This window comes from Ochlerotatus camptorhynchus, unplaced genomic scaffold, assembly GCF_037179485.1.
Source record: "Ochlerotatus camptorhynchus isolate MF236.1 unplaced genomic scaffold, CSIRO-AGI_Acam_v1.1 ptg000420l, whole genome shotgun sequence".
Lineage (NCBI taxonomy): Eukaryota > Metazoa > Arthropoda > Insecta > Diptera > Culicidae > Ochlerotatus > Ochlerotatus camptorhynchus.
In genome coordinates, this window is record NW_027040906.1 from 159,215 (window position 1) to 175,466 (window position 16,252).

The 16,252-nt window shown below is 38.6% G+C and overlaps 1 protein-coding gene and 1 pseudogene across 1 annotated transcript in view; both read left to right on the plus strand.

Annotated features, from left to right (window-relative positions):
- Window positions 1–1,045: 1,045 nt before the first annotated feature.
- LOC135711102 (serine/threonine-protein kinase 32B-like) overlaps window positions 1,046–16,252 on the plus strand; it is a 168,522-nt gene continuing 153,315 nt past the window's right edge. Inside the window, exons 1-2 of the mRNA XM_065233842.1 lie at window positions 1,046–1,078; window positions 1,885–2,050. Of these exons, the coding sequence (XP_065089914.1) occupies window positions 1,046–1,078; window positions 1,885–2,050 (199 nt within the window). The remainder of the gene's footprint in view (window positions 1,079–1,884; window positions 2,051–16,252) is intronic.
- On the plus strand, window positions 3,288–6,892 carry LOC135711103 (uncharacterized; annotated as a pseudogene).

The window sequence follows — 16,252 nt, forward strand, 5'->3', positions numbered from 1 at the left end:
TATAACCAACTGACAAATTTAAAAAAATGAAGAACAAATTGACGAATTTCGAAATAATAAATGATAAATTAACATAAAGACAAATTGAAAAATTTAGAAATTGAGAAAACGGTCTTATTGAAATTTAATACTTATTTATAGATTTTTCAAATTCATAATTTGTCAAATTCACAAATTTGACAAATTGTATCGTGAAAGCCCATTTAATCTGTTACCAGCATCTTTCATCCTGTCACCACTTCCAGTCCATCACTTCCTGCTTCCATAAGCTCCACTTCCGCAAGACTTCATTCATACTTCCTTTTGTGGGAAATAAATGAAGCTGCATTAAAACGATTTTGTTCTTCCAGGAATCAGCTGCCCATTCATGTTGCTTTTCTAGCCCTGAGCAGTAGCAAGTAGTGACAGAGGAGAATATCCTTGCTCATTTGTCTCTTGGTTCTATTTTTAGCATCATTATCGACTGCAAATCTTTTCGTTGGAAGCGTCTATTGTATTGCTTCGGAATGGGAACGAGAACAAAATTGTGTTTCAAGCTTGAGGAAAATAGAAAATATGTGGAATGACGATGGGTTGGAAATTCGATTCCTACGGAAAAGCTTCAAAGGTTTAAATCTCGTACTAAAGTATACCTTCCCTCATAAAAGTGTCATACCATATTGCAGTGGTTGACCGAAATTATTATAAACTGTTTGCGGTTGGCAGCAAAATCGTCTTAATAGGGAAAAGGTAGCTTCGGGTCGGCCGTGGAATGCGCAACATGGTGGTGATAAACGAGTTAGCACATGAAAAACGGGTTCTCCTCTGAAGTATTTGTGAAAGGATGAAAAAAAAGGCACACAAACAATGGCATTTATATTTTTTATTTATATTTTCCTGCTTCTGGAAGCCGGGTGTTGCCAGTTTACAGTTGCGATGTTGCGACGGTTTGTTGAGGATGAGAAATGGGTCGCTATTAATAACGATTTGCTCGCCTTTCTTCTCGTTGACGGTTGTTTGCGTTGTTTGCTGAGTGAAATCTTGAAAGTTTTCGTTTGTGCAATAGATGAAGAAGGCACAGCTGATGGTTCGGGAATTGGTAATCGAGAATTGGAAATCGAGTATCGGGAATCGATAATTGAGGGCCGTATTCCACGTAGATCGTGGAATATGAATGAATAATTGAAAGTCAAGGGTATATAGTTGAGAATTGGGTGATTTAATTTCGAAAAACATACCGATTTCTGGACATCATCTGAAAGAACTTCATTTTCTGAGCACAACGATATTTTTATCGATCCCATAGACATTCATCTCGATTTTTAAATCAAAATTGAAATTTTTAATTTTTGACGCTAGATCTGGGGGACTTTATACCTGTCAACCACATGTAGATGCACCATGGCTCACATAATTTTGACAATTTTGGGCAAACTGACAGTGATAACTAACTAACGGAACTAACATGACAGATCAAAACAGCTCACTCTTTCACACTGCATCGCAGTGCGGAATGCTAGAAAGAGTAGTCTATTGCAGTCAGCTCCGTCGAAATTCGTGATTGTTGCCCCGTACGCTAATAGCTTCTAGATTAGCTCACTCCCGTACAAAGTCCCACCGAGGGGCGCTAAGAAGGTGATCTTTGGTAATGTAATCGCATTTATTTAAAATAGTTCCAGTGCACGGATAATGATAAAATTTTGGATTTCAGTTCCAGGTTCAATACAAATTACGAATATGTATTTACCTAAATACCCCTAAACAATGTTCGTGAAGTTTCAAGAGATCTCGCAATGTCAGTTGTTTCTGAACTTACCGCTATTCCATACATATAAATGTATATTTCGAAGCTCCGAACGCAATGTGACTTTAACTGATCCGGAATTTCCCCATCTCTTTCCCCAGGTGTGCATCGTCCAGAAGCGCGACAATGGCAATCTCTTCGCCATGAAATACGTCAGCCGCAGTGCCTGCATCGGTCGGGGGGCCCTCGGAGGGGTCCTCAAGGAAGTCGATCTGCTGGCCACACTGGAACATCCCTTCCTGGTGAACCTTTGGTTTTCGTTTCAAGGTGAGTTCTCCGCGAGTGATTGGAATTTCATAATGGATAAAAACTACCGACGTGGAAATTTTGCCGACGAAGTACTCGTTACAATCAATATATACATACTTGAAAGATTTATGATTGCTTCCTCCTGGGTTCAAAGCGACTCCATTAGACCATTGGAAGATCAAAGGAATAGTGGGTGCAGTATTTCGCAGTCATCTTTTATGGCGAAGAGCTCCTAGCTAAGCGATGAATATCTCATACTGCATCGAAATTGAATCACTTGACGGGCGGATGCAGTGTCAGCTTTTCTTTTCCCCATCCAATCCTGGTGATGGTAGAGGAAGAAAGAGAATGAAAGCTGTCATTCTACTGTATCGCCAATGGTCTAGCGGAGATAGAAGGCAAGTTTATAAATTGAATTTTGCTCAGTTTTAAATTGCATTACTGATTCCAGCAGTAACTTTTCTTTTTGCTTCATCAGAAGTGGGCACTGTGTTGTCATTCAGGGTTGCGGCACCTACCGTTTGCTTTAACCCATTATTGAAGCCTTGCCGGGTCTCAGAGAAATTGTTTTATCATTCTAGTCCCTTTTAAGCAGAACTTTCTACTGTCAATTGGCTTTTTTATGGGTATTGAGGTAAAAACAAATTCGTAAACTGCTTCAAGAATAGAACCAAAATCCAAAATTTCATCAATTTTGATGTACGCCCCTCGAAGGGAGCGAGCTGTCAACTAATAGATTTAGTGTCAAGCATTAAAAATTTGAATTTTGATTTCAAAATTATGGGATCGATAAAATTATTGTTTTGCTCAGAAAAAGAAGCTCTTTCAGATGATGTATAAAATTCGGTATGATTTCCGAAATTAAACAACCCAATTGTCGATAGGATTTTAGGTTCAACGTCAGGACGAAAATAAATACCGTAACCCTATATGCATTCGAACTGAACTTGAAGGAAGAAATTGTTTCCTTATCAGTGCGAAAGGATTGGCACTACGATTGCTTTCAGGGAACCCTCTGGGTTGTCGGCTGCTCCCGAATAAAAATTTACAAGAATTAGAACGTCATTTCAAATAGTGCAAACTAGCAACTTTTCCCTGAATCTGTATATGCGGTGATTTTTTAAAGATTCTGAACATACAAAACAGTAAGAAATTTTGCACCCTCCGGTTGCGTTTTCCGGTTGTCATTTCAATTCGGGCTGTGAAAGCTGGAGCTGTGAGTGAGAAGTTTAAAGAAAAATGTTTACTTTGAACAATGAAGAAGCATGCACAGCACAACTGGATTGTAACCGCTTCGGGTTTCTCCTCCCTCTGTAGACTCCTCCTTGAGCTTAGTTTACTGCTTCGGGGTGATGCAATCAATGTAATTTATCTTGGAATCCTTTCTGAATCCAGTTAACTGCCGAGAGAATTCTGTTTGTGAAATTCAGCTTTTATCGTTTATATAGTGCCCAACATATCATTGTTTTTGGGTTCTGTATTTGGCGACTGCATGGACAGAAGACATAATTAACTGAACTACGGTCCAATGTAAGAGACAGTAAACTTAAAATTTGAGAGATTCTGGTGGCAAAAGACCAAGAGTATTTGATTTGGATAACATATCAAATTCGTTTGTTTGATTGGCGACCTGGCCAAGAATTGAAAAATCAAGGCATCATCATCAAGTTAAAAAATAGGGGAAATGTATGTAATGTCGGCCTAAGTGTCCCTTTTTTGGACCCATACATAAATTCAGCAATCGACTGAATTTTCAATAGCAACCAAAACTATCCATTAGTACCGTCCCAATGACGCGTTCATCTAGATACAATTGATAAATAGCAGATGTTTAGCGATGGGCCCAATCTTAGATCCATAGGCCAACATTGGAGCCATTTCCCCTCCATAATCTTTATCATTGACATCATTGCAATACCCTTGTAGCACGCTTGTCACAAATCAATTGTAGAAACTTATATACGACTGATTTCAGTCATTAACAAGTTGCTGTAACTTATTGTGATGAAAGTGTGCTACTCGGGTATAGCCTTCAACTTGTCCATTGCCACAACTTAATTATAACCATTGACCTAGGGGAAGGCCAGCTCCAAGTATAAGCATCAATACCGATGGTGGAAATATTAAATATTTTAATTTTTGTGAATGTCATACTAAGTCTGACAGTTGTTTTTTTATTTTTGACTATTTTTGGTTTTAAGTGTACATTTGACATTCGTTTAATCAAAAATGGATGTCACACGAGAGGCAAGTAATACCCTTCACTATTATTCTAATATTTTTTTTTTTAAATTTGAATATTGGGTTCTTTGATAGAAAGAACTTGTAATGAAACTAGTTAAATTAAGAACCTGCAGGAAATATACCGGTGTTTCTGGGAGAAAATACAATTATTAATAGGAGTTGTTCCTCTCAATCTCCAGCGCATTCTTGAGTTCCAAGGATGCGCCGGTAACGCTATGCTTGGCAACATCACGGACGAAGATCTTGGTGCTATAGAGGTCGATATAAGAGCATGCGTGAACCTCGGCTCGGAGAAAATGCGTGAAATGTACGGGATTTACGCAGAAAATTCGGAAAAATTTACTTTTCTCAGAGGGGAGAAAAAACTAATACTGAAGCTGGCCAACGCCATTCGTGATGCAGGCTTGGATCAATTCATGCCATCCAGCAAAAAGAAAAATTCGAAACTCGAGTCAATAGGTTCATTTGAAATGGAAGTGCTAGAAAGAATCCAAGCATACTACAAAGAACGGTGTACATTTGTTTGAATTATTTTTCCAATTATTTATCAAATGTTGTGGATCTGTGTTGATTGATTCCAACTGAATGATCTTATTTTTATGTTATACACAGCAAGAACGAATCAAACGACTTCCTCAAATTTTTTGCCGGACTCGGAAATTTATCGGCGAGTGTATTTCTGTCGAAAGGAGGATACAGAATGGCAATCATTACCTGTGCATTTTACTCGCCTCCCAAACCATGCAAAATAATGAAATCTACTGGAGGAACATGGTTGTTGGGCAACTATGTTAAGCACTGCAGCCTATAGAGTTCTCCAGATGCACAAAAGTGTGCGTGAGACCGCGCCCTACCTTTTTAAGTAGTTGTGATATCGCTGAATGCTGGAGTTAGTGTTAGTGAGGAAACAAATCAAAACAAACTCCTGTCAACAGTTATGAAAAATGGTAAGAAATGCAGCCAAATTTATTTATAATTATGGATATTGAAAAACTATGCTGATTATTTCTAATTATTTATAGGATTCAACTGAAGCCACGGATCGATATCAACAAAAGAAAGGGTTTTGCCATGGACTTGATCCCTACAGTATAAAGGTTACACAAAAAAACATTCCGTTGAATGTGACATTTGCGAAAATCTACCAGTTTTTGGTGGTGGATCCATGTCCTTTTTCCGGTAACCCGAAGGATTGTTCGAAGGCCATGGACGCAATCCTTTACTTTAAGAATGGCTGGGTAAAAAATGTAGCAGGAGCAAAAGTTCAAAATGTTCATGTTGTTCACGGATTTGTGCACCACTCGTTTGCGCTGAAGGAGAAACCGTTGCAGCCGTGGATAGTAATTAACGAGGAAGGCACCATACTAGCGGCCCACTGTACGTGTGCCATCGGAATCATGGAAGCTTGTAGCCACATAGGTGCAACGCTATTTGCCCTCGATGGAATCCGTGTAGCCGTTTTTGAGAAGAAGGTGATTCCCATTGTGTTTACATAAAATTAAATTCATTATTATTATTATACGGTTATTTTTCCAGCTATCCGTCACGGATCTTCCGGCTTATTGGAAGAAGCCACCGAGTGCCATCACCGAGGACCTTTATAAAAAGTTGTCTGAAATCAACTTCGGGCGGAAAATAGCTCGAGATTATTCCGTTCAGCAATCCGAAGTTTCATTCGATTCGCGGTGCCGAGACTTGTTGCTTCTGATTCAGGAAGATGGCTGTGAAGTAGCTGCCATGTCGCAGTTCTGTTGCGATGCGTCTATCGATTTCAAATGTTTGCCATGCAAGGAGGATGATTGTGTGAAACAAACTATACAAGACTTCTTTTTGCAACAACTATTCAACAGTGCCAACCAAACCAAAAGTCTCGATGAGCTGCGGAAAATGGCTGTAAGAATTTTTGAGCGATTGCCCCGGGATCCAGAAGTGATTGCCGATATTGAAAAGCTCACCGTTGAGCAAAGCAAGTGCAAGTGGTGGAATTCGGTTCGAAGCGGTCGTATCACCGCGTCCGTTTTGAAGGACGTTTGTAATACTTCTCTAGTTAAACCATCTTTATCGCTTGTTAAAAGAGTGTGCTATCCGGAGCAGATGAGTTTTTCTTCACCATCTGTGAAATATGGTCTTAGGCATGAAGGAAGTGCAGTTGATAAGCTTTTTTTTATCAGTTTCAGAAGTGCACCAAAACTTAACAAAGCATAAGACGGGATTGATAATATCACCAGATAATCCACACTTGGGAGCATCTCCAGATGCTGTTTTTCGTTGCTCTTGCCATGGGTCAATAACAGTGGAGGTCAAATGTCCTTACTCTGCTAGAAGAAACACAGATACGTTAGATGTGTTGCTTAATCTAAACGATCCATATATATTAAGGATGAAAATCAAAATATCTGCCTAAACACTAGGCATAAATATTATTACCAGGCTCTGATGCAAGTCCATGTGGCCCAAGCATCTTTCGGGTATTTTTACATCTGGACTCCAAATCAGACACTCATATTTGAGGTTAAGAGAAATAATGTTTTTTGGAATTACTGTAAAGACAAGGCGACAATTTTTTTCAAACATGTTATCATTCCGGAACTTCTGGGAAAGAAGATAACAGTGTAAGAGGATGAAGGAAAAAATTGATTATTAAACTTTTTTTGTTGTACGTTTTTATTAAATAAAACTTGTTCCAAAAAAATTCCGAAAAATACTTCCGAATAGTCATAATATAAGACAAACTGGTGCCCACTGGAAGCTAAATTTTGCTGAAGGGTGGTCAACTATCTGCTCAACAACTTTCCCAAAGACCCCAAGAAGTTTTTTCTTCCAAGTTCTCCAAAATCTGAGTTTTCAAAATTTTATTACTTAAATGGACCGTGAACACTCACCAACTCTCTTTGCCCTTCCCCCCTCCTCAAATTCTGTCATCCTAGTATGTGAATACCCACCTGCAACTAAACGTATTTTGACTTTCTCGAAAAAAAAAAATGAAAAACATTCTTTTATTATTTTTGAAGTTTAATCATGATGTAACTACACTAGAACACAGATTTACTAATGCCGCTGCAATGACCAAAATTTGATCAACAGCGAGCATTCCGTTATTCCATCGTTCCAGCATGAATATTGGAAGCGTATCCGAAAGAATCAAAAAATTTTGTCGAAGAACGCCAATGAGACGCTCAACGTGGATTCGAAGTGATGACAGCTCCTTAGAATGAATGGCATCCATTGGCTCCAGTTGACGGTTTTTCTTCTTGAATGCAGGATATGCAACGCTGGCATTCACCGTTAGTAGAAGATCTGCTATCAAAAAACCTCGATCGGCTAAAATGAAGTCTCCTTCTTGCAAATTATCTAAAATGCCCGACAATCGCACAATCTGTTTGTCAGATATTCTACCTCCGAAAGTGGGGGATACGAATATTATACCTCCGGAAGGACTAATCCCTATGAGTACTTTGACGGTTTTATGACGTTTATAAAAGGAATAAACGTTCGCGTTTGCTGCCATGGCTTTTGGATCAGGTGATTCCATATCCACTTCAAAGCAGTCGATGATCACTGTTACATTGTCTTCGTACCTTTTTTGAAATGTAAGTGGCGTATGCTTCTTCAAAACATTCCGTGGAGGGAAACGCACCAACTGCTTCATAAAAGGATACATAGCATTTATAGTTGCATAGAATCGCTCAGAAATCGTGGTCTGAGAATATTGATAAATGTAGCCCAGACTACAGAATGCCTCGTTTAGCCTCAATTTCCCCAATACCATAATAAGTAACTGATCCTTCGGAAATTCGTGAAACTCTGGTAGATCTTGTTGCAGCGCATCAAATAAACGTTTGAATACTGGTCCACAGCTTAGACCGGTATAGTAGCGAAATTTCTTATCATCAATGATCAACGAAGCCGCGGAGAAACGAGTGCCCTCTTTAGCGATGTCTGCATCATTCTGTAACCGTGTCATTTTTTTCAATGAAACTTCGTACTTTTTCTCGACACGGCATAGATTGTGTTTCAAGTCCCGGATTTCTTTTTCAGCGTTGCTATTGGTTTGCGTGCACACATCAGAGTTAAATGTCTGTTCGTTCATCTCAGCACCGGAATTAAATGACTGCTCCTTCATCTCAACATCGACTGCATCACTCGAAATCAAGTTCACGATCATGTTTTCGGCGTTGCCGTTGGTTTGCGTGCACACATCAGAATAAAATAAGTTCTTCTTCGTTTCAGCATCGCCTGGCTCACTCGAAACACATCCTACGTAGGAATTGGTATGCTTAGTAATATTATCACCACGGCAGTGGCCTTCAGTAGATCTAGAATAGAATATTGATATTTCAGTTCAATAAATTGAATCAAGTATTTTCTTTTATTTTTCATCATCACTGAAAAACATGCAACACTATATTTTCTATTCAATGGCACTAGAAATATCCACTTTACCTTTTGGCAATAGTTCCGATCGTCAAGGTAGGATTATCGTTAAGTTTCAGCGGGAGATTTTTCGTTGGTATCCAATCGATGTTGTTGATGTCATCTGGATTGGCTGGCTTTCCGGACACAAAGTGGCGGCTGCACACTCGATGATGCTGTCTTGGAACTGCCGGAAGCTGGCAATTTCGTACCCACTGTGAGTGGCAAATTTCCAAAAAGTTTCGGTGTGCCCCGGTGGCACGGACATCAATTTTTGGGATCCTGAAAAGTTGGTGGTTCTTGTTGTTTGCGTAAACAAGACAATCCGGCACATTAAACTTTAGAGTCATATCGCACCGGTCACCAATTCTTGCAAGAATTATAACAATAATCATAAATATTTATCGGTTTGAAAAAGCACGGCCGACTAGATTTGACAAAGAAGTGTAAACATTGTCTGCGGCTGTCACCATCTCATTGTGTGCGAAAGGTTATTCTTCTTCTTGTTCCTTTATAATGTATATTATACGTTGGACTTAAGTGTTCGTGAGATCGTGCTTGGAGATCTCTATTCCACTACGCTCTTCCGGAACCTGTTACTAGTAGGTGTAGTGATGTTAGTGAAGAGATTTGAGTTACGGTTTAGGTTAAAGCTGGGTTTAGATAGGGCAAGTCAATTGATCAAGTCAGTTGAATTCAACTGACTTGAACGCGAATTGAACGTGTAAACCATGCCATTCAACTGACTTGATCAACTCACTTGAATTGAAAAAAGTTGATCCAGGCTCAACTTTTCAAGCCAATTGAATTCAACTGAGTTGATCATTTGACTTGCCTAGTCTAAACCCAGCTTAAGAGATAAAAGAGAAAACGAGAAATCAAGAGAGTGAGTTCTCGCTAACGAATGTATAAAAGGTAAAGACGATAATATATGAGTTCAGAATTTGTACAACCATCAACGGATTAAGTGTATTATTATTTAATCTCATCACCTCGACTCGGTACCCCTTTTTATAGTTATTTCAACTGTCGACGAGGATAAATTTAATACAACTGTATTTAAAGTGAAGTTTAAGTGAATTTTGTAAGTGGAAGTGCGTGCAAATCGTTAAGCAGATTAATAGACAATTCAGCATCCTGTTTTTGGAATCTAAATTGAAACCGTAAGTTGATTTTTTCCTCTTTGTGATTTGGGTGTGCTAATACAAAAGAAGAGAAGCCAGTATTTTTTGATTTAGACGGCATTTTGTTGAGCCTGAGTTCGCCATTGCTTTTTTTTTAGCTTGTTACGTTACGAGCTATCGTACTGAAACAGCCATACTGTTGTTTGCGTCTATGTTACAAAGAAAAGAATAGCAGTGTGTTTTAAAAGGTCATAGAAGGAAAGATCTGGAAAAGAACGTTTTGATCGATGTGATCATTTTTTTTGTCGACCAGTGTTAAACTCGGTACTCATGCCATTTTGTGTTTTTTTCGTTCTCTTGTGTACAGTGTGAAGACAGCGATTCAACCGCCATACAAAGTATATAAAGGAGAGAGAGAGAGCTAATGCGAAAATTTCGCTATTGTTTGCACGTAGAATAGTGCATGTGCATGAGTGCTGGTTGGCAATTTTGGCAGTCCTGAGAAGAGTTTTTGAGCACCAAATTGAGCAACGTGGATCAGTAGACAGTGATAGTGTGGAAACGGCGAAAAGGAATCAATACCGTCGGTTTTTTTTTAAAGCGCTTTGTTTTTGATCAACACGGAGGCTAACTGAAGTTCGTTGACCCTGAAGGAAGTCGAGCTGCTGTTTCTACTGCGCAGGTTGTTCTGGGTGTGCTGTTGTTGCTGTGTAAGCTGCCATTGCTGTGGAGAATTTCCTTTGCTGTTTTGTTGGTGACCCGAGTAAAGTTTTCTTTTATTTATTTTGGGTAACCGATTGTTTAATCAAACAACAATATTCAGGTATGTGATTTGGAACCCTTTCGTGATAAAAAAAAAATTGAATTGAAGTTTTAAATTGATTTTATACATTTTAAATTTTACTGCACATACATTAAATTTATATACATATTTTTGGTGTTCTTTTTTATATTTCATTCGTAAACAAAGCATGTCTTTATCCACAACCATTGATCCTTATGTGCCAGAATCAATCCCTTTTGCTCAATATCAAGAACAGCTTGAATTTATTTTTCAACATAACAAATTGGAGGTAGCACAATACAAGACTTCTTTTTTGGCAGTTTGTGGAAAGGAAGTGTATACGGAATTGAAAAAATTGTTTCCGGGGACAGATTTCAAATCTGATGCTCTATCTTACCAGCAAATTACGGAGACCTTGCGAAAAAGGTTTGATAAATGCGACTCTGACGTAATACACAGCTTTAAGTTTTGGACAAGAAAGCAATCAAAGCATGAAAAATCGGAGGACTTTGTGATTGCGGTTAAGGTGCTGGCAGAAAAATGCAATTTTGGAACGTTTAAAGAGAGAGCTATTAGAGGTGTTTTGGTGATTGGTGTTTACGATCGCCAATTGCAGAAAAGACTATTTGATGAAGATGATCTGACTGTTGAAAAAGCTGAAAAAATTATTCTAACCATGAAATTTCTAGCAGCCGCACCAGGTACATTAAAGAGGATGATGAAAGTAGAGTTTCTGTTGTAGCGCGTTTAGGACGAAGAGATGATCACTTTCGTTCAAGACAGAGATATAGGCGTAGTAGTTGGAACCGTGATAGAAGTTTTTCTCCATCTAGAAGCAGAAGCAGGCAGGACAGAAGGGAGAGCAGATTTTACGATCGTCGGTTTAACAAAAAAGACAACACTTACTTGTGTTCCTTCTGCAAAAAGAGAGGTCATACAAGAAAATTTTGTTATCGTTTGAATTGTAAGGACCAATATCAGCCGAATGTTAAATTTTTGGGATCACCTAGTAAATCACCCAGACCTCCCACCCCAGGAAGAACAGGTGGAAATTTTAAAAGGTCTAACCAGTCGGAAGAAGAAGATGAAGAACTACCCTGTTTAATGATTTCTTCAATTAATCGTGTTAATGAACCATGTTATGTTGAAGTTTTAATTGAAAATAGGAGATTGACGATGGAAGTAGACTGTGGGTCTGCCGCAAGCGTGATTTCAGAAGAAATGTTTTCGAGATATTTTAAAAATTTTCAACTTTTACCTTGCAATAAGAAGTTGGCAGTGATTGATGGTAAAAGGTTGAAGGTTCTTGGAAAGATTCATGTTTGTGTACAACTAGGAAATAAAAACCACAAGCTTTATTTGGTTGTTTTGAACTGCGATAACGATTTTGTACCACTGATGGGACGAGCTTGGATGGATTTTTTCTATTACGGTTGGAGAAACATTTTTACTAGACCAAATGCAGTTGTCAATAGCATTCATAATTCATTCGAAGAAGACGTCAAGGATGAAATTCATAATTTCGCTCAGCGGAAGAATCATCACGGCGCACAAACAACAGATTAAGGTTTATGAAGGTTCTCGCCGGAAAGTAAGCAGACGTTTAGTTTTCCATGGAGAGAACAAGCAACAAACCAGTACCAAACGAAGAAGGGAGGAAGATTTTGAAGATGACGGAGAGATCTCAGATTCTGAATTCGAGTTTTATGGTTTCCCGGCGGATTCTTTTATTTTTGGAGATCATCCCGGTGAACAGCAAGTTGAGGAGATTCAACGTTCAGAAGTACCACGAAACATAAGAAAATCCAATCGAAATGTGAAAAAGAAGCTGAAGAAGGATTTCGTTTATTATCGAAATATTTTGAATTCTCATTAGAATATCGATTATCAGAAGATTACAATTAAACTTAAGGAAGGAGGAGTTGTAGTGATGTTAGTGAAGAGATTTGAGTTACGGTTTAGGTTAAGAGATAAAAGAGAAAACGAGAAATCAAGAGAGTGAGTTCTCGCTAACGAATGTATAAAAGGTAAAGACGATAATAGGGTTACGGTATATAATGTGGGTCTAGTCCTTTCATTCGGCCTATCTAGCAAATAAATAATTAATTAAGGAATATTACACAAAAAATAAGGAAAATATTGATCACTGATGGTTGATAAATGTGTACCACACACAAATCAATTTATATCACAACATTTCAATACATTTTCAGCTCTCGTAAGTAATAAAACTGGTTGAGAATATCACAATGTTCGGAGTTTTTAGCCGCCATGACTTATAAGGTTAAGATGGGAAGGTTGACTGACGATCATCAAATGGCCTGATTATGGCATTTATTGATTGGAATTACCTGATAATACACACTAGACGTAAAACTTACAGTTGCTGTTTGAATATTTTATGTTTATTTTAATTGTTTAACAACGTTTTCACAAGTAAAACATGGACCCAACTTTAGGGACACATTTCTTTTCTATGTTCCTAACTATGGCCCATGAAATTCATTTGACAGCATATAGCAATAAGAGTAACGTCAACAATGTTGTTTTGCATTTGGATGATAAGGAACGAACAGGAAGGGAGATTTTTTCTGCCAAACCTGTATAATGAACATCACAATGTTCTGATTTAGATATTCTGCGGTCAAAAGACGATAAGCGAAATTTTTAATTTTTAATTTTTAAATTGAGTGATTTAATGTAGTTTTCGTAAAATTTTCTCTAAGAAATGTTTTGAGGAATGAAGAGCATTAAGTTAACAGTGATAGTGATAAAAAAAAATACATCAGAAAACGTTACCAAGAGCGTTTTTTTGAGGATCAAACAAGATAGGACGAAGTTGCATCCATAAATAGACCCAATTTGGGGACAATAGACCCATATTACATACATTTCCCTCGTGAGTTATTGTCTTAAAAAAAGTAAGTTTTTCAACTTTTTGCGGTTCCTGATAGCAAACGACATGATAAGCATATCTAAGCATACCATTTAGCAGTAGAATATCGTTTGCAGGTAAATTCATTGATGAGTTATGATTAAAAACGTAATCGATGGCTGCATATTAGACCGAGGTTAGGGACGTATACCCTATATGAGTTCAGAATTTGTACAACCATCAACGGATTAAGTGTATTATTATTTAATCTCATCACCTCGACTCGGTACCCCTTTTTATAGTTATTTCAGTAGGAAAAGACAGCGTCCTTCGTCTGCAGTTGCAAGCACTAGTGCGACTAAACAGCATGTGTCAAACACTACATATTCATCTGTAGCCGAAGAATGGCTGTTAGGTCGGTCGGATGAGAGCAATCGCAATGAACGTGTTGAAAGCATGCCTACATCTGCGTATATAAACGAAGAATGGCTGGATGAACCAGTTGAAAGAAATTTTGAAACTAGTCCGATAAATTACATCGTTAACTCCCACCGCCAGTCATCATCTGATTCTAACACCATGGAATCCGATGCCTCAGTTGGATCCACTGCCAAGAAATGGACTGAGCTCAACGAGAACAACACCATTCACATGCCACTAGATAGACCGTCGAATATAGCTGGCGAGTCCAATATTAGTCTGCCTCAATCACCAGTTGGCTCGTCCGTAATTCGCAGATTCGAACATCAGTCAGCTAGTCCATACGATCCACGGGTAGATTTCATCGCTAAGGAATGGTCTGCTGAACCGATCGAGGACAACGCCGTTTTCCAAGAAAAACACTTGCCACTAGCTGATACCGCCCAATCTACCTCCTGAGGTCAAGACCATTATTAGTTTGCATCAATCACCAGTTGGTTCCACCGAAACTCGCAAGATTGAAAATCATCAGCCAGCTAGTTCATCCAGTCCACAGGTAGATTCCATCGCTGAGGAATGGTCTGCTGAGCTGAACGAGGACGACGCCGTTCTCCAAGCTGCACCGTCCAAATTACCTGCTGCTTCTACCGCCATTTGCAGGATCGAACATCGTCAGTCAGCTAGTCCGTCAGATATTACTTGTCTGCATCAATCATTAGTTGCTTCCACCGCCATTCACAGAGTCGAACACCTGCGGCCAAGTAGCCCACCCAATCCATTAGTTATTTCCACCGCCATTGGAAGAATAGCTGAGTCAGACGAGAACAGTGAGCCTTTGCTGAATCATATCGAATGATTTTTTAGTTTGGGTTATAAACTAATTATATTACAGATAATCTCAGCTTACCCTTTACACTTATTTTGATCTTCTAGAACTTGTATCCGTTAAACCTTCTTTGACAAGAAAAAAAAATTATATATATATATACCTATATACATGATCGCATTAATATTATAAATACTAGTTAGTGATGTTCTACTTTCGCGCCAGATGATATAAACACCTCTAGAAATAACATCCCTTCATCGAGCGTAGTAGACTCGATAGGCCATGCTCCTGTTTTGCAATCATTCGTGCATATGCATCAAACTGCAAAAGTAAAGCTTCCTCATGCGAGACGATACACCAATTTTGAAAAAGATATATGCGCTTTCGAATGTCTCACAGCAGGAAATGCACATTACGAGTATATATCCGGGAACGCTTGCATGATGACGAAGAAAACCATACAGAGACATCTAAAAGATAACACCGACCAAATATCGGAAGGGATAATCGACGTAAATAGAAGGCTTAAAAGCGTATCTGACACGCAATCAATTTCCGCTAGCGGTTGTTTTTTGTGAAGACGCCACGAAAATAACTGCTACTGTGGAGTATGACTACTTAACCGATTCGCTGAGGGGCTTGGTATCCCAATTAAACCAAAACGGGCTCCCAGATAGACATATTTTCAAAGCATGTTCTGCATATAAAATTGCAGAGGATATAAAAAATTACCCGCAAGGAAATCATGCATATGTCCAGCTAGCTCTGCCATTAGCGAAAGATTCAGCACCCTATGTATTATACCACGTTTGCGAGTCTAAAGATGTACTGAATCGGTGGCAATATACGGAAACAAAACTAAGAAACGAAGGCATCATTGTTGTTGCACATGCATCTGACGGCGATCCACGACTAATGAAGGCCATGAAAGCACGTTCCGAGCTGGAAACAGAACCTGTTATTTCACCTTGCGGCCCGTGGTTCAGGGTACATAATGAAGCTCACACACCATTCAATGTGCAAGACATGATACATGCAGTCAACAAATTCCGAAATAAGTTGATAAATTTCGACATGCAAATTGGTAAATATTTATTTTATAGAACAAAAAACAAGCACCGGTAATTAAAAAATTATTTTGTTCTGCTTACTAGGCAATTTTCTTGTGACCAAAGCTCACCTGAAAGAACTAGTACTCAACCACAGCAAGGACAAGCATTGTTTGACTATGGGTGACGTAGACGTTTGATGAAGTTTGGCCCTACGTTGAAAATCATGAAACCCGAAACGATCGAACTTCTTAAAGCAAATGTAGCCGAAAGCGATGGGACTGTTTTATTTTTGAATATTATGCGTCAGATGTACAGATCGTTCGTTGAGGAAGACGTATCACCTTTGGAACGAGTGCACGATGTATGGTGAGTTACGTTAAATATTTATTCCGAGATAAAATTTAAAAAGAAATTTATTTGAACTCGCAAATCTACGATACGTTCTTGTATTTCTTCTGTCAACACATCTAACAATAAAT